The 24,278-nt window shown below is 37.3% G+C and overlaps 1 protein-coding gene across 1 annotated transcript in view; it reads right to left on the bottom strand.

Annotated features, from left to right (window-relative positions):
- arhgap36 (Rho GTPase activating protein 36) overlaps window positions 1-22,566 on the bottom strand; it is an 82,571-nt gene extending 60,005 nt beyond the window's left edge. Inside the window, exon 1 of the mRNA XM_062444953.1 lies at window positions 22,460-22,566. Within this exon, the coding sequence (XP_062300937.1) occupies window positions 22,460-22,558 (99 nt within the window). The 5' untranslated portion in view covers window positions 22,559-22,566. The remainder of the gene's footprint in view (window positions 1-22,459) is intronic.
- Between the last annotated feature and the right edge of the window lie 1,712 nt (window positions 22,567-24,278).

The following is a 24,278-nucleotide window of genomic DNA, read 5'->3' as shown; positions in this document are numbered from 1 at the left end:
TAGGGCTACCCAATGCTCTTAATGGGTTTGGGTCAAATGCAAAGGATTGATTACATTTCAATATATACAAGTGATGAAAAATGCTATTGTTATTGCTGGATAAAGTGTTGGAAAGGGTTAAAACTGTGCATGTTTGTCTTTTGAAACTCAAAGAATCAAACATGCTGAGCAGTTTGCAGCAACATCTCTTCAATGCATTCATGAACAAAGGGGCTTGTGCACCGCTACGATGTCGCCTTCATGTGTGTGTTTAGTGAGCACATGCTGCAATCATCCAGAAATGATTCACATTACTCCCTGCAGCACAGTTTAAAAGAGAGACATAAGCATGATTTTTGGGGGGTTTTACTGTCATTTCTATGCTGTTGCATGATGTCAAACGTCTGTGTTAAACATGATCAAACGTATGCTAAGGTTGTTCCCCGTGGGTCCACTTGCATATTTCAGGTCACATTTGGCCTCAAACATGTCAGAATATATTTGCTAAGTTTATATTTCAAGTAAAGAACATGTGGAACAGTTTGCAGCAGCGTCTCCTGAATGCATTCATGAACAAAGGGCTTGTGCAACCTTACTATGTTCCCTTCATGTGTGTGTTTAGTGAGCACATGCTGCAATCATCCAGACATTATTCACATTACTCCCTGCAGCACATCGCCACCAATAGACGGACCTTTGATTGTGTTAACCCTTTACATACTGTTCATATTCTGACTCATAATTAGTCTCTGCACCAATTCACTTCCATAAATTATCCATCAGTCATTAATATATGTTTGATTAATCCTTCGATTTGATTAAAAAAGACATTCACAGGTGGAAAAAATATATAAATGCTGATTTATTAATTTTTTCTTCATTTTTTGAATAAAAACAGGTCAAATTTGTATGTTTGCATATATAAAAATGTCAATCTGCTGCACAAAATCTTAAAAAACGATGCATTTTATTTCCATTTTTATATATTGTGGGTTGCATTTAGGAAAAAGTCCATCTAAAAGAAATGTTTTATTGTGTTTTTACAGCTCTTACATGTAAAAATGGGCCAAATTTGTACATTTGCATATATAAAAATGTGTATTAGCTGCACAAAAATTTAAAAAAAGATGCATTTTATTTCCATTTTTGCATATTCAGGGTCACATTAGGAAAAGTCCACCAAGCAAAAATGTATATTGCGTGTTTTTGCAGATCTCACATGTTAAAATGGGTCAAATTTGACCCTGTATAGTATATGTAAGGGTTAAAGGAGACATGGCAAGTTTTTTTTTAAATTTACTGTCATTTAGATACTGTTATGATGTCAAATGTCTGTGTTAAACATGATCAAAGTATCAAAAGTTGAGGTTAATATTTTTTTTTTTTAATTGTCTATATCAAAATGTGTATGATTGAGCTCTTTTAAAGCACTTCATATTTTTAATCTCTCATTTGCATTGTGTGTTATTTTAAAGCAAATCTTTATTTTATGTTGCACTCTTATATTTTATGCTCTATTTTAGTCTAGCTTTTAGTTTTCTTGCTCTCTTTTGCTTTTTTCTTCACCGTTTTCTTTTTTATTTTAAATTGGGTTTTTTTGCTTTTAAAATATTTTTACTGTTTAATTTTTTTTTTTAGTTAGAGCACATTGAGTTGCCCCTGTGTATGAAATGCGCTATATAAATAAAGCTGTTTCGCCTCGCTTCGCCTTTATTGCTAATGTTGTCGTAACGTGGGTCCAGTTGCCTATTTCACATCAGATATGGCCTCAAACGTCTCAGAATACATTTGAGAAGTTTACATTTCGAGTAAAGAACGAGGAAAAAGAGGTGAAATCCGACTGCTATTGTTTGTTTGTGTTGACGCTGGAGTCGGGCGGGAAACGCCTCCAGGTCGTCCAATCAGAAGAGAGAGCGCTAATATAGAGGTAACGGTCTTAAAGAGACAGGAGCTAAACACAAACACATATAGACATACTGAAATTATGTAACATGAAAGAGCTGAAAATGGATTACACATGAAACAGAGCCATTAATCAGCAGCAGGTTCATTTGTTCTTGTCTTGTTAGACCATGTTTCATGTCTACGAAGCCCCCTCGAGAGGATGGAGTAGAAAGAGAGACAGAGAGAGGGGGAAGACATGATGTAACCACCATCTGCTTTTGTTGCTTGTACAACATACGGAGACGTACTACTGTAGCATGACAGCATACAACGATATGTTTTTCTATCTGTCAGACGGCATTAACTCTCTCTAAAGTTCATATGAAGCATTCGTTCTTTACCCTCTTTGATCAAGTTTGCTTTTCCTCGATTGTTTTATTTATGGCGACAGTGATGTAAACCAGAGGAGAAACACGGCAAACGCAGAGAGAAGAAGACAAGCGGCTCGTTTTCTGCATATTTTCTGTAGTAAATTATATAATTTATACATTTAAAAACAAGTGAAAACATGCTTATAGTGTGCATTATTAATATTTCAACAGATACTGTATTGTTACTATGGCGACAAGCTGTGGGAGGTATGATTTGATTGGACAGATAAACAGCGCTATGGTTCATGAACATCTGCCTTTCATATGGTAAACATCAATCTCAGGAACTGGAAACCATTTTTCTCCTTTCTGGGAAAACTTGTCAATAGTCTCGACTTGAAGTCTTTAAACTGTTACATAATGTTCATGTTCAGGCATTTTAAAAGTATCTCCTCATAACTATATATACTATAATACCTCATCAGTCATTAATACATCAGTGATTAATCCTTAATGAAGCTTTCAGAGAGCAGAGAGAGTTTATTCTTTAGGTTTATACGCTTTTTGTTGATAGAGAAAAATGTACAATCACACTATATAATGGTCCAATGTTATATAACACTGGAGAATGTAACACTTTTAATAAATGATGATGATGATTAATGGTGAATAAACTGTATTTTTGAATGGTAGTTGAGTTTTTTAACCCTCTCCACCAGGAAATACAGACTGTTTAACTCTGTTAGGAGCATGATGGTTGTTCAATTGTTATGTGCTTTAAATTAGGTAGAAATTAAAGCTTGTGGTACAGTAGGTTTATACTTTGATAGAAATTATTAAAAAAATATGAATATGAATGATATTAATGACAAGGGAAAACAAGAATGCATCACTTCTCTTTATAACATTATGACTATTTTTTTTACCTTAATAGTGGCAACGTATCCTGGTGGAGATACAAATCATAAAAATCCAAAATATATTACAAATATTTGTGGAAATGTTTTACTTTAGGTGCAAATGAGATAATTAGTAATATCAAATTTTTTTTCCATAATTAAGTTAAATAAATGATAACCGAAAACACTTCAAACCAAAATTTTTTAGTTGAAATATTTCCATTTTTTGTTTATTCTGGTTCACATTCAGGATCAGTCGTCACATTTCTGGCTTTTTTTTTTACCTCAAATTAGACCCTGAACAGTCTGTAAGGGGTTAAAGCAGGAGTCAAACATGAGGCCCGTGGGCCAGAACCGGACCACCGAGGAGTCCAACCCGGCCCACTTTCCTGCCTGTCTTCTTTTCCTTCCAGCTTTCCTTTCTTCCTTCTTCCATTTGTCCTTTCTTTCTTTCTTTCTTTCTTTCTTTCTTTCTTTCTTTCTTTCTTTCTTTCTTTCTTTCTCTTTCTTTCTTTCTTCCATCTTTCCATCCTCCCTTTCTTCCATCTGTCCTTTCTTTCTTTCTTTCTTTTGTTCCTTCCTGTCTTCTCTCCCTTCCATCTGTCCTTTCTTCCTTTTATCTTTTCTTCTTTCCTTCATTCCTTCCTTCTTTCCATCCTTCCATATTTTCTTCCTGTCTTCTCTTCCTTCCTTGCATCTGTCCTTTCTTTCTTTCTTTCTTTCTTTCTTTATTTCTTTCTTTCTTTCTGTCTGTCTAAAAAAATCAAGCGATACGATTACGACCTGAGTCCCACTGACATCATGGTGTGAGATGTGGTCATAGTCACATGATAAGACGTGTTTACGATAAGACTCTCGAGTGCAGCGCTGCAAGACACAGACTGACCTCTGACCTCCAGACTTCTCACTGTAAAGCAGAGCTGATAAGATTAGAAGAAGCTCATAAAGAGAGTTCAACACATACGCATCTCATGCTGTATATGCATGCTCAGCACTGTATGTAAATACAAAAGCATCCTGTTTACTCTCACAGCCTGCACACTACTCGCCTCATTTTTGGCTCATTTCTAACAAACAGAGCGATTTAAAAGGAGTTAGTATGATGCAATAGTTCAATTTAACACAACTTTATTATCCCGATATCCTTCATTTCTCTATCTGATGGGCAACCGAGCAACTTTTACTGCAAGTTTAATCCTTCTAGTCACCTTTTGTCTTCACTTCTGCACACAATAAAACATAATTAGAGTGATTGTTCCTCGTGTAACAGACTTTGATAGTCGCAGCGTGTCGGCTTCCACTGATGTATGTGACCTATGCTCCATGAATGACGATAGATTGGCCTGAGTCAGACGTTTTAAAAGATAAGAAATCGTCATTAGGTCATGATTAAGAGCGAGTGCAACAGGAGCTTAAGGAGGAAATGTCAAACATGCCTTTTTTAAAAACCCTTACATACTGTTCAGAGTCAAATCTGACCCATTTTTTACATTTAAGAGCTATAAAATCACCATATACACATTTCTTTTACCCCGACTTTTCCTAAAGAGACTCATAATTTACAAACATTGAAATAAAATGCTTTTTTATTTTAATTGTGCAGCTGATGCACATACTTATATATGCAAATGTGCAAAAATCAGCAATCAAACATGATCAGATTCTGCAAAACAGACCATAAAATAGTGATTGTGTCATCTTTTTGTTCAAACAGAAGCTTAATCAAACCTTTATTAATGACTGAATGGGAATTTATGAATGTGAAACGCTGTATAGTCGAATCATGAGTCAGAATATGAACAGTATGTAAGTTAAATAGAGCATTAAAAATATCATAAATAAAGCAATTATTGAAGTGAGCATGCAGAGCAATTAAAAAAGGCTACAGTAAATGAGAGTATTACAAATAACAGAAAGATAAAAGGCGGTGTCATGGTGACAGCTCTGACCCTGAAACATCCATCTTAGGATGAAAGCTGCGTTGGGAGGCGGGCACCGTTTCGGGGCGGGTGGGGTTAGGATTCCTCTACAGGGAATAAAGAGGAAATGTGGGAAAATGCCAACCGGGGCTTTGATGATTGGAGCCCTGCTGTCTCTGACACGGAGGCCGTCGTCTGAACTGATGCTGACACGTTAAAAAAAAAAACGACTGTCATTAGATGTCACCGATCTATTAAATTGGCTGTTTTACTGACGACTTCTCTCGTCTGCTTTTGCATACGTACGTCATATCATGCAAAAACCATTAACTTCTGCTTTAAATCCATCTTCATACTACAAATCTTTATCCTCCTCTGAATGAATTCCTGGAAAGTTCCACTCTTCTTACTCCCTCCTTTTTTGCTCTCATCTTTGACAAGTTGCCTGCTGCTTGTGTAACAACACTAAGTCACATTAAAGACGCACATTTAAAAAGGCTTTTTTTTTTTTTTTTTTGGATAGATGACAGTAATGTTGAAAGACTGAGATCAGGGCGAAATCTTCTTAATACCAAGAAAACTGCTCACAGCACAGTTTAGTAAGCTCAGCATGAGGAGGGATTGAAATAAGATGTCATGAAGATGATTTTAAATGTCTTTAGGAGGAATCTCAACTCTACTAAAATAAGAAATTCATGCATATTTTAAGAAAAAAGACCTAGCCATTAACTAATCATGATATATTAGGTAAGGAATATATCACCAAGTGAAATATTAAGGCTCTAAAAGTCATCTTATTAGCTTTTAATGAGCTTTAAAATGACATTGTGCAGTCTTAATTGGCCAGTGGAGTTTGTTGCCATGGAGACGGCTCATGCAGATGTGGTTGAAAGCTCCAGAAAATGAGACTAGCTGGACTTTGAATTAAGGCATAAGCTATATCACAGACAAAAGTTATACTAAAAGGGAATTGATTGAAAGTAAATAAGATGAAATAATGTCATCCTGATGGTTTGAGAAGGTTTTAAAAAAAGGAGCACTCTGCAGGAAAGCGATCCAAAAAATGCAACCTTAATGCCAGAGACGAGCTTTGATATCCGATATACGCCTCCACAAAACCAAAGATTATGCTCAATTCCAGTGTTTTTAAGCATTCATTCTTACGGAAATTTCCACACATGGCAGCTATTGTATATAGTTAAAGAAAGATTGTGGTTCTGGAAAATAAAGTATAAATTAAAGTATGGGTAGGTTAGCAATGAAACAGCTAGTTCAGGTTAGAGTCAGATCATGATTGAGCTGAATAGTGGCACAATTGTCCATTTTAAGTGTAATTTCAAGGGATAGTGGGCTGAAAATGTGCATCAAAAGATCCTCAAATCACATCTGCAGCTTTGACGATTGTTCTGCTGCTGAACCACATGATCCAAACACTCATCATTTCTGCACAACATAGCTAAAAACACTAAGTCATGCAACTGTCTCCTCATGACTTACTGAACATATGAATCAATATGGAGATGAAGTTGAGTTGTGAAGTATTTGTACTGTGCAACCGGCTCTCTATTGACCCTTAAATACTGTTCAGGGAACAAATTTGACCCATTTTTACATTTGAGAGCTTTTAAAACACCTTGTACAAGTTTCTTTTGGCTGGACTTTTTCGAATTTGACCCACAATTTACAGAAATGGAAATAAAATGCATCATTTAAAAAAAAATTGTGCAGTTGGTACCCATTTTTATAAATGCAAATGTACAAATTTGACCTGTGTTTATTAAAGAAATTCAAAAATCAGCATTCAAACATGTTGCTGTGTTCATCATATTCTATAAAATGTTCTCCTAGACCATTAAATAGTGATTGTGAAAGATCAATCAAACATTGATTAATGAGTCAGAATATGAGCAGTATGTAAAGGGTTCAAATTAGTTGTAATGTTTGTGAATCCGACTCGAGTAAATTTTCCAGATCCACCTTTCAAACCTACAAGAGACGAGTTCCTGATACTCAAAAGATGAATTCTGCTGCTTCATATTCATACTGTGAGAAACACGACTTTCTCCTGGAGGTCAAGGGACATCGCGGCCTTACTGTTCCCATGACGACGCCTTGTGACCAAACCCCTGAAGCGACACGGTTAAAAAAAACTAAAAAACAAGCTGCTGTCAGGAGTTCAGGAAGCGTCCGAGACAGCCGGCCCCCTTTGAGCCCCGAGACCTAGAACGATCCTCCAGCCTCGGAGGTCAGTAAATCAAAACCAGACGCTGACGTGTTGCGGTCGGCCACCAGAAGATCCATCATGGGAGTCTCAACGCTGACACACACACACACACACACACAAACACACACTCGCTGACGCAGCCAAGGCCGACACAGCCAAGGCCGACACAGGTGTATAAATGATGATGGATACACACGTAGACGGAGAGAAAACGACTTCTCTTCTTTTCGCCTCTCCATCGAGCCGAGAAGATTGAAAGACTGGAGATAAAACGCCAAAAGCAACACCAAAGATGAAGTATTAATGCGGAGGTACAAATAATGATTGGATTTATGGACTCGCTTCATACATTATTAAACAGAAAATAAGAAGATGGAAAGAGTCCCGTCCATGTTTCCATTGTTGTCTTTCCTGATCTTCGCCTCAGATTTACATAAAGACTAAATACTCTGAGGGTTACAGAAGTGAGGAGATCCTGTGGTTTTCCTGTCATAATTCAATAAAAGGTCTTAGCAGGACAGTGGTAAGCTCTACACACACACACACACACACACACACACACACACACACACACACACACACACACACACACACACAGAGAGGAATGCATGCACAGATCACGTACACCTCTACAAATGTGCACTCCTGGTTTTTTTTACTGCTGGTATTTAACTGTGAGCGTCGTGAAATCTATAAAGTGGAGCTTTAATTTAATGAAGAGTTACCGTTAGCTTTAGCTCAATTACACTTTTCCGAAATAGCTCGCCCTAACCAGGATTATTATAGTTAACTAAGACAATGCAAAAAAAATCAGCTTAGTTTTAGTTTTCTCCATTTTTACTGTATTCTGTTCAGTTTGACTTCTTGAAATAACGGGCTAGCACCAGTAGGGGGCAGCAGAGCAGCTGCCGCATGACGCACAAGAAGAAGAAAATGCTAAACGTGCAATTTATGATTGTCGTGATGAAGCGTGATGGGAACATTTGTGGGATACAGCTAATATCTTACAAACGCAGCAAATTTGACCTCCGTGTCAACATTATTTCATCCTTTTCAGCTTCTACTAATCAAGGCTTTTCTCCTAATAGCTAAAAAACTAAGACTAAAACTAATAAAAACTAAGCGAAAACTAGTCAATCAGTTGTTAAACGAACTAAAAATGAATAAAAACTAAATAAAACTACATAATCTCTTGTTAAACTAACTAAAACTTAAAAAGCAACTGAAAAACTAAATAAAAATAAAAACTAACCCTGACTCTAACACCTCTTAAAAATAAACCTACAACACAGATGCTCCGCCCTTTCGTCCTGTTCCGACAGGGACAGATAATGATTAGCGTGTCGTCAGCTACTGATTAACAAGTTTCTCAATCGTTTCTCCGACTCTGCATCACTGCACCGCTCTTATCACTCAACTGTCACTTTTACTGGAGGAAAGATATCAGTGTTGTTTTTGTACTAATTCAAACCACGAACATGGGTGTAATTTAGATATCGTGTTGATTAAGAACAAATGATAAGTTATGTCACTAGTTTGAGGCGTTTATGACTTGCAAAAATCATATTATAGTCCTTTAAAAAATAAAGTGAAAGGGGGGAAAGAAAGAAAAAGAGCTTCACACCAGTGAACAGCTGAGCAGACTTTACGACTTAATTAGAGGACATAATCCATCCATCCATCTTTCTTTCTATCTATCATCCGACTGGCTCAACTTGCCAACTGAACATTCCAGTTAAGAAAATCTCAAAGGACAACAGCAAACATTTTTTAAAAAGACGCCAGGTCTCTCTCTCTCTCGTCTCTCTCTCTCTCTCTCTCTCCTTCTCTTGCTCTCTCTCTTTCTCTCTCTCTTTCTCTCGTCTCTCTCTCTCTCTCTCTCTCTCTCTGTCTCTCTCTCTCCGTCTCTCTTTCTCTTGCTCTCTCTCTTTCTCTCTCTCGTCTCTCTCTCTCTCTCTCTCTCTCTTTCTCTCTCTGTCCGTCGTGCCGTCTTGCAATCTCTCCATAACTGATTCTCCTCACGCTACGCCCCGATTACCGCACTCAGGAAATATTACGGGGGTTTTTTGCACACGGAAATTCAACTGAGACACGATTAAAACACGTAATTATGTGCAACATAAAAAAGTACATTCATGATAATGAATTTGTTGACTTGTTGGTTTGTTTTGTTCCCTGTTTCGTGCCTGTCTTCTGTGTTATTTAGTGTTATGTTTTCATGTTGGCATGGATTTTTTTTTCTCATTGACCCTTATTTGATATTTTACAGACTAAAAAACATGTTAGAGACTCATTCTGTTCATGTACAAGATGAAAAAATGAAACTTCAACTTTAAAAATGTCTCTTATGTCAGCAGTGATTTGTCTAATTCTTCATTTATACACTAAAGCACAACCTGTATCTATAGCAACCATGGAACAACCTGTATCTATAGCAACCATGGAACAACCTGTATCTATAGCAACCATGGAACAACCTGTATCTATAGCAACCATAGAACAACCTGAATCTAAAACAACCATAGAACAACCTGTATCTATAGCAACCGTAGAACAACCTGTATCTATAGCAACCATAGAACAACCTGTATCTATAGCAACCATAGAAAAACCTGCATCTATAGCAACCATAGAACAATCTGTTACATACATTACATACCTCATACTAGTGGTAAAGATTGACCTAAAAGTTAAATGGGTTCAATCGATTTAGTTTTTGAGCAGATATCATGACACAAAGTGACCTACAAAGAGTTAAATCAAACAAGGAAATCAGTGAAGACAAGAAAGAGAGAAAATATATGACGTTAGTAATATTTTTATCAGCTTAAATGAGAAATTTGGCATTTTTTTTACATTTTTATCATTGCAAAACAATCCCATAAATATAGTGTTAGTCTGTTTCTTGATACCCAGTTTATACTAATTAGCACCTATATTAATTATTGAACCCATAATGTATATTGTTTTCATGTTTTCTTTACATTTTGACACTATTACATTCACAATCACACTATATTATTATCGTATGTTATCTGAAATGATAGTATAATAGCCATAATTGTTATTTTATTTCATTATTTGAACATAAGGCTTCATGATAACATTTAAACAACCTCTCTGTGCAAAAATATATCATATGTTTGGACAATCTAGAGCCACTATAGGGAAAGTCATAAGATTTCAGGCTAAAATAATGTAATTTATGTGGTTTTTAATTGCTGTTAAATGAGCCAAATGTGACATGAACAGTATGTAAGAGTTAAACCAAAACCTACTGGTTCCTTCCACAGTTGCAGATCTCAGAAATCACTAAAAAGACTTCATTGCGTTGCATTTTATTAATTCAGAACAAATGATTTTTTTCCCCTTCTTCATATCTGCACTGAAAGCTGAACCTGGGAGTTGGAAGTACTCAATGTTACGCAGGTTATGTAACTCTGAGCAGAGCTGATGGGGAGATTACAGACTGTTTATGAGGACACCCTGAAGGCACTGGCACAAAATAACTACTGCAACCACACACACACACACACACACACACACACACACACACACACACACACACACACACACACACACACACACACACACACACACACACACGAGATGCTGAGAAAACACTCGAAGGCATCACCAGTGAAAGAAATAGAATGGAGAGAATGAATTGATATAAATAGTTAAAAAAGAAAAAGGTGCTATTTTCGGTGTCTGTCAGCAGTGTGGAGATTAACAACGACGCTGCTGGGAATCAAACCCACTCACATGAATTTGCATTTAAAAAATAATTAAAAGTGGAACTTCTTAGAGCGACTTTACAGCCAGAAAAAACCTTTTTCATCCCACATGCAGCGTATTCTGTTTCAGATACACTGAGAAAAATGTTAGATTTAGCCAAAATAGTCCAAGTAAGACATGAAACTCTATATTCGTAACCCATTTTCAGTCAGACAGACACAACAATACTAAAATAGGCTACAAGTTTCAACCACAATGCCAACCAGCTCCAGAAAAACTATTTATTTATGACTTTTTGCTAAATCTAAATCTCTGGAGAAAAGCAAACAGCCGTGATGAAATTAACCGACGGTGTTGTGGAGGGAAAAGTCAAATTGCATGAGAAAAAACTGGAAAGTCACTCATGCAATTTAAAGCATTTGGGAACGAGTGCTTGTTGTTAAGATATCAGATATCAGACGGCATGCAGGTGGCTGTGATATTAGGCTGTTAAACGTTGGCTCCTTCTTGCATCAGAAAAACGTCACTTTAATGGGGTTTTTCAGCCAAAATATTGAGATACGAGCAAAGAAGATGCATAAAAAAATCAACGGGGCGCTTAAAATTCACACTTAATTAATATAAAGTTTCTGCTCCTTGTGAATCTTTACAGAAATTTAAATTAAACATCCTAATTTTAATCCATGAACCTCTTATAATCCCTACAGGCCTCTCTGCTTCTAGATCTAGACGACATACCCAACATGAATATAGTATATCTCTGCAACTACAAGGTCTATATGAGTAATCTTGGTGTCAAAATAAAGATAACACTTGTGAGATGTCTGCAGGAGTGAAGGCATCAGCATATATGTTACTGGGTCAGAATTAATGGAGATTAAACACAAGATTTTATTCTCGCCTGACATAAATTTACACTTTTATAGTGAGTAACACCTTCTGAATTATGCAGCTATAGCCAAAAAACCTCAAGAAAACTATAAAACAACATCTGAACATTACCTGTGCCAAGTTTGATGTTAATAAAATGAAGCAAAGCAAAGTTAGAGAGATTTTAGTAAAGGAAAAAGCCATTATTTTACATCTTTTGCCATTTTTACTCAATATGAAACCCAATTTAGTCAAATCTTACCTTAACAAGACCAACTTTTCTGGTTACTTATGTGGATCTGGACTGTAAACACACACCTGTCGGGTTTATTTAACCACCTGATACTTTACTGTAGGAAACCTGAACCTGGACTGGAGGTGATACAGGAGAAGAAGCAGAAGTGGGATCTGATCCTAAGCTACCAGGGTTAAATTCGGCTCCAGAGCCCGGAGTCGAAAATGAATCTCATGAGTCACACCCTCATGCTGATGGCCTACATGCACCCTCTTCATCATCCACTGAGTCTTTAACTTCATCTTCCCCCCCTCCTCCTCTTCCCTCATATGGTGTTCATTATTACTGCGGGCATCCAAAAGACGGTTAAGCAATGTACTCGCCAGCACTACCAGCATCACACACAAACACATAACTCCACATGCAGACTGCAGATCATTACATGTCTTCTTTTTTCCTCCCCCTTTTTTTATTCTTCTTAAAGTCTGAAACCACCACAAGATCAGACACGTCATATATTTTAGTAAATGTTTTATACAGCAGGGAGAAACTCGACCAAAAGTATTTTAAATGTGATTTATTCAACGCGTGATTAAGAGTTAATGAGTCATCAGTGGAGAAAGAAATGAGTGAAAAGAGAGAAATATAACTAACAGATACAAGTTATCTTCAGTAATTACAGACTGGAGTTCAACTTCTAAACTTTCCTCTGAGGCAAAGCTGCTCTGGATGCCAAAATAATCAATTTCTTCTCATTTAAAAAGTTGCTGAGTTGAGCCAAAAGCAACATTAGCACATTAGTGAACTGGCTCAATACATACAGTTTAATTAAAATGAGTAAAAAAACACTCACCAGAGGTAATTGTTACTCTCCTGAGCAGACCAAACTTCACACTGATGTGTTGTTATTTGAATTATTTCCACCTATGACTTTTGCTCTTTTTATGAAAACATTTTTAAAAAAATAAGAGTCACAGGAAGCAAGATGAGATAGTTGCCCTCTTAGCTTCTTCCTCTCTTATCTCTTCAACATGTGACTCAGCATTGATCAGATTCAGTCGGTAGAGTGAGAGACGACTTTAGAGATGTTAAGATTTCCTTTTTTGCGGTGTCGTTATTTCTAGATGCCACTATGACTATGACTCTGACTCTGCTGCTGCTGGTTAAATGTTTGCATCAACAACAACAAGCTGAAAGCAGCAGCCTGCAGGTTCAGCTAATTTAGCAGATGAAGAGGATGCTGATTGGCTCCTGTGTGGGGTGAAAGGGGGGGGGGGGGGGTTATGCATACAATGATTGGCTCAAGTAAACCAGGAAGAAGTTGAGTTTTAGCTTGTAGATGTTTGACACTGATTGGTAAAAGCAGAGCAAAGATAAAGAGTTTATGCTAAATTTGGGTGAAGAATTGGTGATGATGCATCTGTTTAACCCCTTACATACTGTTCATAGTCTACACCCTCGCAGTTTGCTGTGTGTCTATACCAAATGTTAAACCCCAGATGTGTTTAGAAAGCATCAATAGTCGATCTGACTGATCAATAAATGTGATTAAACCTTGATTCATGTCTCAGAGAGCAGAGAGAGTGTATTTATTAGCTTTTACACCATTAAACATCTCCTATCAAACAATATCATGTCCTATTTTACCTCAGACATGAAAATATAACATAGCAATGATGATGGAAATGTCTCTTTTTGGTAGTTTTGAGTCTCTTTAGTCATTCCATCTCAAAGTTGCTATGGTAACTAGATGGCAGCTGTCACTCAAACTAACTGTAGGTTGATTTTAGTCATTTTAATGTCTGTTTTTGGTAGTTTTTAGGTTTCTTTAGTCAATTTAAGTCTGTTTTAGTTATTGTTATGTCTCTTTTTGGTGGTTAAATGTTATTTTATATGTAAAGTGTAAAATGAGCAGAACTTTATGGAGCTGTGGGGTTTATTGTATAACCATTAGAGCCATCAGTCTTCACTGCTACATCATAAAAAGAAATCCTCATAACTACTATCTTATTAAAACTATTAACTATTCATTTCACTAAAAAACATGTCAATAGATACGGGGATAATCTGACTATGGACAAACATTTGTAGCACCTATACAAAAGTATAACATAGCATTTTAGGCCACTTTAGGAAAAGTCATCAAATTTCAGAACAAAAGACATTTGGGGTGTTTTTACAGTTTTCAAATGTTAAAAAATCGTGTCTACACTTCACTACGGTGGATAAAATACATCTTTAAGAGTTGTTTGTTTGGATTCAAGTTCATTTTTAGCCAGTTTGAGCGCACCAGATGTTCTGATAGAAATAGAAAGACACAACAAGATGATGCTTTTATAGACTTATATAATCAAGGTTCAAATCTTGCTATTAAAGGCCTGAAACAGTGCATTATTGAGGATGTGGTTTTTGTGGGCAAGAAGTGACATAAAGCAAAACCTGAAAGAGATTAAATGAAACTTTGAGTCATGCCTGGTAATATTTATTTTAATTATCGTCTATTTATCGACTGCACTGATGTACGTTCTGTGTATTTGTCTACGAATAAAAAGCACAAATCAATCAATAAGTTCAGGTTAGGAATATTTTTGCTTCTTCATCATTCATTGGAGAACAAATCTGATGGAGAGGATTTTACTGCTTTTGTGTCCTTTTTTTTAACATTTTTATTGACCTGGAATTTTTATTGTACGATATAAACATGAACGTCATACAACAGATGATTGTTTCCAACCAACTCAGCTTCCGTGTTTCACCCCTGAAGTGATCGGAAACAAGAGGAAGGGATAATAAAATGAAATAAGATACTAATAAAAAGTCAGAAGAGAGGATACTAAAGCAGATTTCATAGGAGTCAAAAACAGTGTGAGGCCACCTCGTCTTTATACTGACGCTTTTATAAATGAAATATACAAATATGTGTAACTTTTTTTTATTTATTTAACTTGCAGTGCAGATATAGAGTCCTAGTTGGAGGCTGTAATGTGTTCACTTGTTTGCAAACTGCCAAAAAAACACCAAAAAAAACAGAAGAAAGACTAAATTTAAGCTCATAAATCGAGGTTGCCTAAAGAAGCTTAAAGGTTAATTCACCCAAATTACATCAAAGCACGTTTTCTCACTTATAGTTTAGTTTTATGTTACAGCTCAAAGAAGGTGAATGAAAAGGTTTGTTTGGTCTTTAAAGCATTAAAAAAAAAAAAAAAAAAAGTTCATTCTTGACTTTAAAAAACAGATTTAAAAGATGTTTTGAAGCGTTTTATTGTATCATATGATTTTCATCAGCAGCTTTGTCCTCATTAAGATGTTAAAAGCTTCAGCACTTTGAGGACTTCTCATCCATGTTTAGTGCAAAGTTCAGAGTTGTTTTTCGGGGCCTGGGAAACAACAGTTAACAAAACAACCCCATCTCTTTTATTAGCTGTTGATGAATTTACTCCAAAGTCTCACTGTGAACAGATTTCTGCAGCATTTCTTCAGTAGTAAACTAGTTCCAGTGAAAACTCAACTCATCATGTACAGCTGGAGGACAGGTGATGTGTGTGTTTACTTTCAGGGACACATTTTAGACTAAATACCATTTAATTTGGGGCAGCTGGGTGCAAACAATTCAGAAAAAGATGATTTTTGTTGTCAGTGGTTAAGGTTAGGGTTAGGTTAAAGCTTAGATGGTTATGGGTTAGGGTAAGTTTCCAAGAAATGTAAGTCTATGTAATTTCCCCATAAGTGAACTAGGTCAATGTGGGTGTGTGTGTCTGTGTGTGTGTGTGTTCAAGGTGTGTGGTGAGAAGTGAGAAATAAACATGAGACAGCTGCAGCCTATATACTGCTATACAGCTGTTGGAGAGGAGGTGTGTGTGTGTGTGTGTCTGGTTACATAATTTCATTACACTGTCATCGTAGTACTTTGACACATAACATGACAGATCTAACTTTGTTAAATAGGCATTTTAAAATTAGACATATAAGCAAAATGTGTTATATTGTATTCAGTAGGCCATTATGGACTTACATGCTGTTCAGGGTCAGATATGACACCTTTTTTACATTTCAGAGCTGTAGAAACACCGTATACACATTTATTTTAGCAGGACTTTTACTAATGAGAACCACAGTATACAAAAAATGGAAATAAAATGCATCTTTTTTCAATGTTTTGTGCTGCTGATACACATTTTTAAAGATGCAAATGTACAAAATTAAAAAAAATCAGCCTTCAAACAAGCTATATTCATCATATTCTATAAAATGTTCTACTAGACCACAAAATAGTGATCGTGAATGATTAATCTTATGGAAAAAAGACAAATAGAAGGATTAATAAAACATGTATTAATGACTGATGGGGAATTTATGAATGTGAATTGGTGTTAAGACTAATTATGAGTCAGGATATGAACAGTATGTAAAGGTTAAAAGTATGTTTCACACATCTAATCTTGAAAATGGGTCAAATAACCAAACACAACATGATGGTTAAAAAGTAAATGAAAAAACATGTCATTTTATAAACTGGACGAAATGACCCTTTAAACGTATCCGACAAGATTAACGTTGTTTTGCCTCGGACAAAAGTTCACCTCAGTCTCAAAAAACAGCGACGACAGGCATCCTTTACCTTTAAAGGACCTTCTCTCATCACCTCACAAAGACACAAACAGCCATGAAACTTAATGAGCTTCTGCATCAGGTGCGGAGGTCGAGGCCGCAGCTTTCACGCCATAAATATGAACCCCCGTCAGGCTCGGAACTTTAATGGGAACTGGCCTCATAGCGGAGTCAAATGAAGTTCCAGATTCACAAATCAAAAAAAAAAAAAAAAGACAAGCACAACACATGATTGAGCCATATGAGCCGTGGTAGTCGTGGAACGTGGGAGAGACAGATGGGTTAATGGCAGAAACGTTGTGTGTGTGTGTGTGAGAGAGCGTAACCGAGGGATGACAGATGAGCAGATGCAGAAAGAATAGTTTGAGAGAAAAAGCGATGCAGCTGTCTGATGATGTCTGAGAAGAAGGAGAAAAAAGAAAGAGGCAAAGATACAGAGTGTGTTAAATATGTGCTATTAACTTTAAGATTTAGCTGGACTCGATTTTGACAGTCGTGGCCAAGTGATACTCCAAAGCAGATGGCAAAGACTCTCAATCCTCAGTCATAAAGAAATGACCACATCATTGCACTTGCACACACACACACACACTCATACTTCATCCATCTGCAGGCAGTCCTCTCATGAATAAAGCCAAATTAGAGCAATTTAAAACTCTCTTTCTCTCTCTCTCTCTCAACAACACTCCAACGCTTATAAAACAGCTTCTGGCAGCTTTCGGGATACTTTGCATGTCTCTGCAAATAACTCACAAAACAGGAGCAAGTGACTCTCGTAAAGACTTTTCCAGAAGTTACAACTGAGGTCTGATAGCAGGAATTTATCAGTGAAAATAACCTGAAAAAACAAAACAACAACCAATCTTGATGTTTTTTGACATCAAGGTATCAGATTTTCAGTTCCAGGAGATGGTCAAAGTGTCTCAAGTCAAATTAAGTGAGTGACATGGTATCTGGCCATCGTGAAGAGTCTTAATAGTGTTTATTTTGCATGTTAAACCAAGCACTTTCAATGAAAAGGCCTAAAAATGAAATATCTAAAGAGGGAAGCAATGCAAAGTCTGTCTTTCTGCCTCTGTAGGATTGTTCGTCAAGTCTCACAAGTCCAAGACGAGTATTGAGACAATTCTCAAGTTCAAGACCCAAGCCCCTACAAGGGATGCAAGTCTTCAACGTCTCAATGAAATGACTCAATAAATGGTGTTTCTTTTGCATGTAAAACCAAGGGAACCAATGCAAAGTCTCTCTTTCCGCACCTTTCTAGGATTTTTCGTCAAGTCTCACAAGTCCAAGTCGAGTATCAGGACATAATGAAGCAATTCTCAAGTTCAAGACCCAAGCCCCTACAAGGGATGCAACTCTTTAAGGTCTCAATTAAATGACACAATAAAAAAAGCTGTGTCAATAGTGCTTTTACAGTAGAGATTTAGTCCTTTTTAATGCTGATGACTAAACCTTCAAGGTGTATTTAATACCTTTCAAGATTCAAGACAACTTTATTAATCCCTTGGAGGGCAATTCATTTGACAGCTCGCACCACAAATGCCCGGATGCCCTTATGATATCAACACTGAACCCTTGTTGGTGGTTCCAGGTGCATAACTTACTGTACATCTGGCTTTCAAACAGTAAGAGACAGATTTGTAAGGAGTGAAAAATATCTCAGTTAAGGTTTAAATAAGTCTTATGACATAGATCACACATACTGATGAATACATTCGAGCTGTACTTGATGCTCTATTTCTCTATATAAGCACACACTTAATCATACGAGCTGTAGACTCCACGGCATAAAAGGGAGTCACCAATCCTTTACAAATAATAATCACCTCATAAAATGTGTCGTACACTCAGCTGGACACTTTATTAGGAACATCTGTGCAATCGAATGCAATCCAATTCAACCGCTCTGCTATAAATTCAACTTTTACGACGGCTATTTATCTTCAGGTTTTGTTGACATTTGTCAGACGGGTGATAATTCTATTTTTACGTGTAGTATTAAGGTTGTAGTGATTTGGGTGGAAATGGTTTGCATTATATTGAATGGTTAACCTTACGTTTTGTCCATTAACATCCATTAGGGGAGCAAAATATTAGGAACACTCTAGTCCACCATTGCACCCAATATGGCCTCAATATATCATGAATAGTGGTTGCAGGTGGACCCAAATGCAGAGACTGAAGGAAGAAGCTGTGCTGAAGAAAAAGTTCTTAATGATTGGATTTGTCGGCAAAAAAACAAACAAAAAAACCCCCAAAAAGCTCACGGAGTTTCCCAGAATTGACAACAAGGCATGACTGAACCAGACCGACCAGAGGATCCAACGAAATTAAGCTGCCAACCAAGACTTTAATACAGACAGAACTAATAAGGGAATGAATGGGAAACAGGTGACTAGACACAAGGTCTGGCTCCAAGTTTATTGGCTGGGAAGACATTGGGAGCAGGGCAGGGCTGTCGGGACAGATAACAGACAGGTGTGAAGGTCACAACAGGTTGGGGAAAAACACTGAGGGCAGGGCAGGGCAGGGCAGGTCAGGGCAGGGCAAGGCTAATGAATATGATGCAAGGCAGGTGTGGAGGGGGGAAAACATGGGCTTTGGATCAGTGCAAGAACGCAGGAGGGAAACAGAGAGCAAAGTGAAAACCAAAACCTAGAAAACACTCCCAGCATACGTTAAAAAACCTGTCCAAGAAAACACATGAAAATAAACCACAGTGCACAACAGCTAACCAATCATGCAAGGCAGTCGTTCAGAACAACAATCCAAATATAAACAAGCAAAACTGAAGGACTAAGAAGGACCGGACAACAGAAGAAACCGAAACAGAATCCAAAAAACCATGAGTCCGTGACCCAATACTAAACATAAAATAGAATTATCACCTTTTTCTGACAGTGTCAACCAAAAACTGAAAATGTATAACCGTCGTAAAAGTTGAATTTATGGCAGAGTTGTTGTTGTGGATTACATTAGATTGCACAGATGTTCCTAATAAAGTGGCAAGTGAGTGTATATCGCTATAGAGTTGCACTTCCACTGCTGCAGACTCAAATGCTTCATGCATCTCTGTCAGCTTTCAACACTTTTCTGCACAATTTAACAACCATAACACATAAATTGTACTTGTCACCAGTGACGGTTGGCACTTGTACACAATAAATAATGTATTTTCCATACAAAGGCAGATTCTGTACCTTTATCAGCCTGTTTGTGGCTATTTCCATGCTTTTAAAAAAGTTTTAATTTATTTTTGGACACTCTGGGGAAGCACAACAGCTTGTTTTTTCATATCCAGCAGACATTTGAAGTTGCATTTCTGGCTAACTGCTAACAATTAGAGAATATTCACTCTCCTTTCAACTCTGTTTTTGGTCTCCTCCAATTGCTAAGAAAAATATTTGTCCACTTTGTTGCCAAGTAAATGGATTGTACTTATATAGCGCTTTTCTACATTCACACACATCCATACACTGATGACAGGGGCTACAATGCAGGATGCCAACCTGCTCATCAGATGAAAGCTAGCATTCACACACATTCATACCACCGTTTTGTCAGCTTTCAACACTTTTTTGCACAAGTTAACAACCATTAACCCATAAATTTTACTTCTGTCACCAGTGATGGTTGGCACTTGAACACAATAAATAATGTATTTTCCATACAAAGACACATCTTGTAACTTTATTAGCCTGTTCTTGGCTATTTCCATGCTTTTAATTCTAGTTTCAGTTTTGGTCACTTTGGGACAATCTGTAAACACAACGTTGACACAGTTGCCTAATTGTACATCCAGCAGACATTAGGAGTCATTAGAAGTTGCATTACTGGCCAACTGTTGATTGTATCTAATATTCACTCTCCTTTCAACTCTGCTTTTGGTCTCCACCAACTGCTGAGAAAAACATTTGGCCATTTTATTGCTAAATGCTTCATTATGTCTACCAGCTAGTTTCTGACTCTTTCTACCTGTTGTTTGGTGCAGGGCAGGTGGTGGACAGTGGGTTTATCAGAGGGTTTTTGGGGGGTTGCAAAAAGTAGCAAAGCTTTCTATAAAAACCAAAACAAAAAGCTGAAAGATGCTAAAAAGTTCTGTTAAGATAAGAGGAACTGCAGCTGGGTTATCACTTACAGTAAGTCTGTCAGTGAGAGTCACATCATTCACGTCACAATCAATCATTTAATCAGCTGTTAATGTAGAAAAGTGATGAATGCAGCTTTAAAGTCACTTTGATTCTGATTCTCCATTGCTGGTTTTGAGTTTCCTTCATGTACATATATAAAAAAAAACATGCTGTTATGCTATTAATAATGTTAATCTGCACTAAGTCAGCTCGTATTACAGTGAGGCTTAACTGGCTGCAGGCTGAAGGTAATGCCCGGTATCAGCAAAGGCATTTATCAAATTAAAACTGAGTTGTATTGCTTCATTGAAGATTTAATAAGACTCCAAATAAGGAGAACACACCAAAAGGAAATAAATGATCATAATCATCAAAGCTCATTCTAAACCACATTACATAAACTGTATTTCTGCATGAGTAATATCGTCCATCTCTGCAGCCTCCGCATGAAGCTCGGAGTAGAGATTTCTCAGTACCACCGTTAGCTTAATGTAAAGATGTTTTCCATTAAAAAAGATGTCATCAGATTAACCAGAAGCAGACTCCCTCAAGTGATTCTGATTGTGTTTCTTAGTTTCAGATTACCTTCATATATTTGGAGGCATTACAGTGCAAAGCAGAAGAAGAAAGGGAAGAATTACAGCATCAGGAAATTTACTCCAGGTTTCCATGCAACAACAACAAAACTTCTCTTTTTCTTTTTATACTTAGTCCTAGTTTTTAGTTTATTCACGTCTGCAGTCAGATATTTAGGGAACAAAAGACAACACAGTTAGTTTTTCCACCTCTGCCTGAGGTCTTTTTTCCTTTCCTGTGTGTTTTGTATATGAGGTTCTAAAAACGTATTTCAACGACTTTGGTGGACAGATAGGCGCCAAGCCAAGGAACAACTGATTAGATTTTCGGATTTCTGGGATTTCTGCCATCTGATGAAACTAACAGAGGTGGAGCCTTGATCCCAAATTCAAAGGGGGAGCATAACAATATTTGCAGGCCAACAAGTCATTTGACTTTTTTAATTTACTGGAATGATGTCTTTTGGGTGTAACAACAAAAGTAAAGGAGAAATATTCAGAGCAGTAATTTAGGATAGTTGGTGGATGATAATGATGACGAAATGAAAAAATGAGTCAGGTGGGAGCTTTGCTTTAAAGTCCAACTGTGGTTAATGACATAAGTGCAATAAAAACATGGATAATAAAAGAACTACAGAGTCCATGTGACGGATAAATATGCTGAATCAGAGACCTTTAACTTATGAGGATCACCTTGTTCTGTAATCTCTTCGTTTTTCTATGCAATGCCACATTAAACTTACATAGTTCAATGACTAAAGTGGATTAAATAAAGTGAAAGCAACTCATTTCAACCAAAATTAGGACTAAAATAACTTTTAAGAGAAGGAATTATTCAGTCAGACAAATTCACAGCCTGTCAGCAAATTCCACATAAATTAAGAGAAATGACATTGAAGAGGTTGCATGGCAGCAAGAAACAATAAGAGACACACGTGCAACACACACACACACACACACACACACACACACACACACACACACACACACACACACACATATGCAGGACCATGAGTTTACCCACCACATAGTAGAAATGCATCTCTTTTCGCACAGGTCGATCTCCTTTGTGCACAGCTGGAGGTGTGGGTGTGATCGGCATAGTTCCATCCAGCAGGAGCATGAGTCAGGAGTGTGTGTATGAGTGTGTGTTTGTGTGTGTGTGTGTGTGTGTGTGTCTGACCCTTCCTCGCCCCCACAGGTACTCCAAAGAAGTAATCAGGATGTTTAAAAAAGAAAGTTTAAATCTTCAGTTTTTCCTCTTCTCTCACTCCTTCTCTTACTTTCTGTACCACTAGTGCTGCTTCTTCTTTTTGCCTTTCTAATGCTGCTACTGGTTTCTCTCTTCTCTCCTCCTCGCTGCACTTGACGTTACTCCTCCCTCCCTCCCTCCCTCTCTCCCTCAGTCCTCCCCACATGACTTCAGTGCCTCGTCCCTCCTCCCTTTTTCTGTTTGGTTCCACTTCCTCTCTTTTTTTCTCGCCCTTCCAGTGCAATTTAATCTCCTATTTATATTTTCTTTCTTCCTTTCCACTCCCTTGCTTTCCATCTCTTCTGCCACATGATTCCCTCTTTTTTTGTCTGATCAACCCCCCCTACTACCCAACCTCCATCTTTACTTTCTAAATATTTTAACTGAGAGAACATTTATTTAATTAGAAAAGCAGCAGCAGCAGAAGTGTTTCTCTTTCTGTCTCTCGACCACTTTTGAGTTGATTGCAGATTGTTGTCAGCTCTCTTCCTGTGCTAGCCACGGACACCTCTCTCTCTGTGTGTGTGTGTGTGTGTGTGTGTGTGTGTGTGTGTGTGTGTGTGTGTGTGTGTGTGTGTGTGTGTGTGTGTGTGTCATAGATAACATGGCGTGCTCTTCGCTGTCAGAAACAGGAAGAGTGGAGCTTGGTAGTTTGGCCCTGATGAGCTATCACCAGTGTGTGTGTGTGTGCGTGTGTGTGTGTGTGAGAAACAAAGAAAGAGAGAATAAGAGAGAGAGATGTAATTAAACTGTGGCATTTTATTATAAAGCTGTTACACTAATCACTCTATAACACCAGCTTACACACACACACACACACACACACACACACACACACACACACACACACACACACACACACACACACACACACACACACACACACACACACACATTAACCACCTTTACAGTGATCACAGTTCATGACCTTTACCAATATCATTATATAAACAGATTTAAATGTGTTTTCATTACATTATCTGTATTAGATACCAATAAATACGACACTATCATCGATGAGCTGGGTCAACATGTGCTTGTTTCCATTTCATTTTATACTCTCTGTTCAAAATCCATCTAGAAAAATGACATTGCCATCTGTTTTCAAGAGTTTAATCAGAAGCTGCTGTAGTAAGAATGTTTGTATTATTTGCCCCTGCTGTTTGTTTGTTTGTTTGTTTGTTTGTTTGTTTTACACACAACTTTCATATTTAAAAAGCAACTTTACAGCAGCTGAAAATCTTTTTTCTGCTGCCATCAAGTGGTTTAATTTGTTGCCTTGCAGCAGTGGTGTCACAGTGTCACATGTGACATTACAGTAAAGGTGTAAAACAGCAGATGTCTGAGCACATCTATCATCATCAGCGTCACAGTTGTTTTTAATCAGGATTAAGTCAAATCATTTTAAATTCAACTGTGTTAAAAGTCGATTTAGACGATCTAGACAACAAAGCCATAATTTATCTCTCAACTGAATGAGGGGAAAAAAGCTCCTCACACCTTTTAAGATGGCCACATATTAAGATGGTCAATGCAACAAGTTCCAAATGCAGTCACGTCTCGGTCAAACTTTGGCACTTGTTACTCAAAG

This window comes from Scomber scombrus, chromosome 23, assembly GCF_963691925.1.
Source record: "Scomber scombrus chromosome 23, fScoSco1.1, whole genome shotgun sequence".
In the NCBI taxonomy this organism is placed as follows: Eukaryota; Metazoa; Chordata; class Actinopteri; order Scombriformes; family Scombridae; genus Scomber; species Scomber scombrus.
The sequence above is the reverse complement of the archived record's forward strand: the minus strand, read 5'-3'. Positions and strand labels throughout refer to the sequence as shown.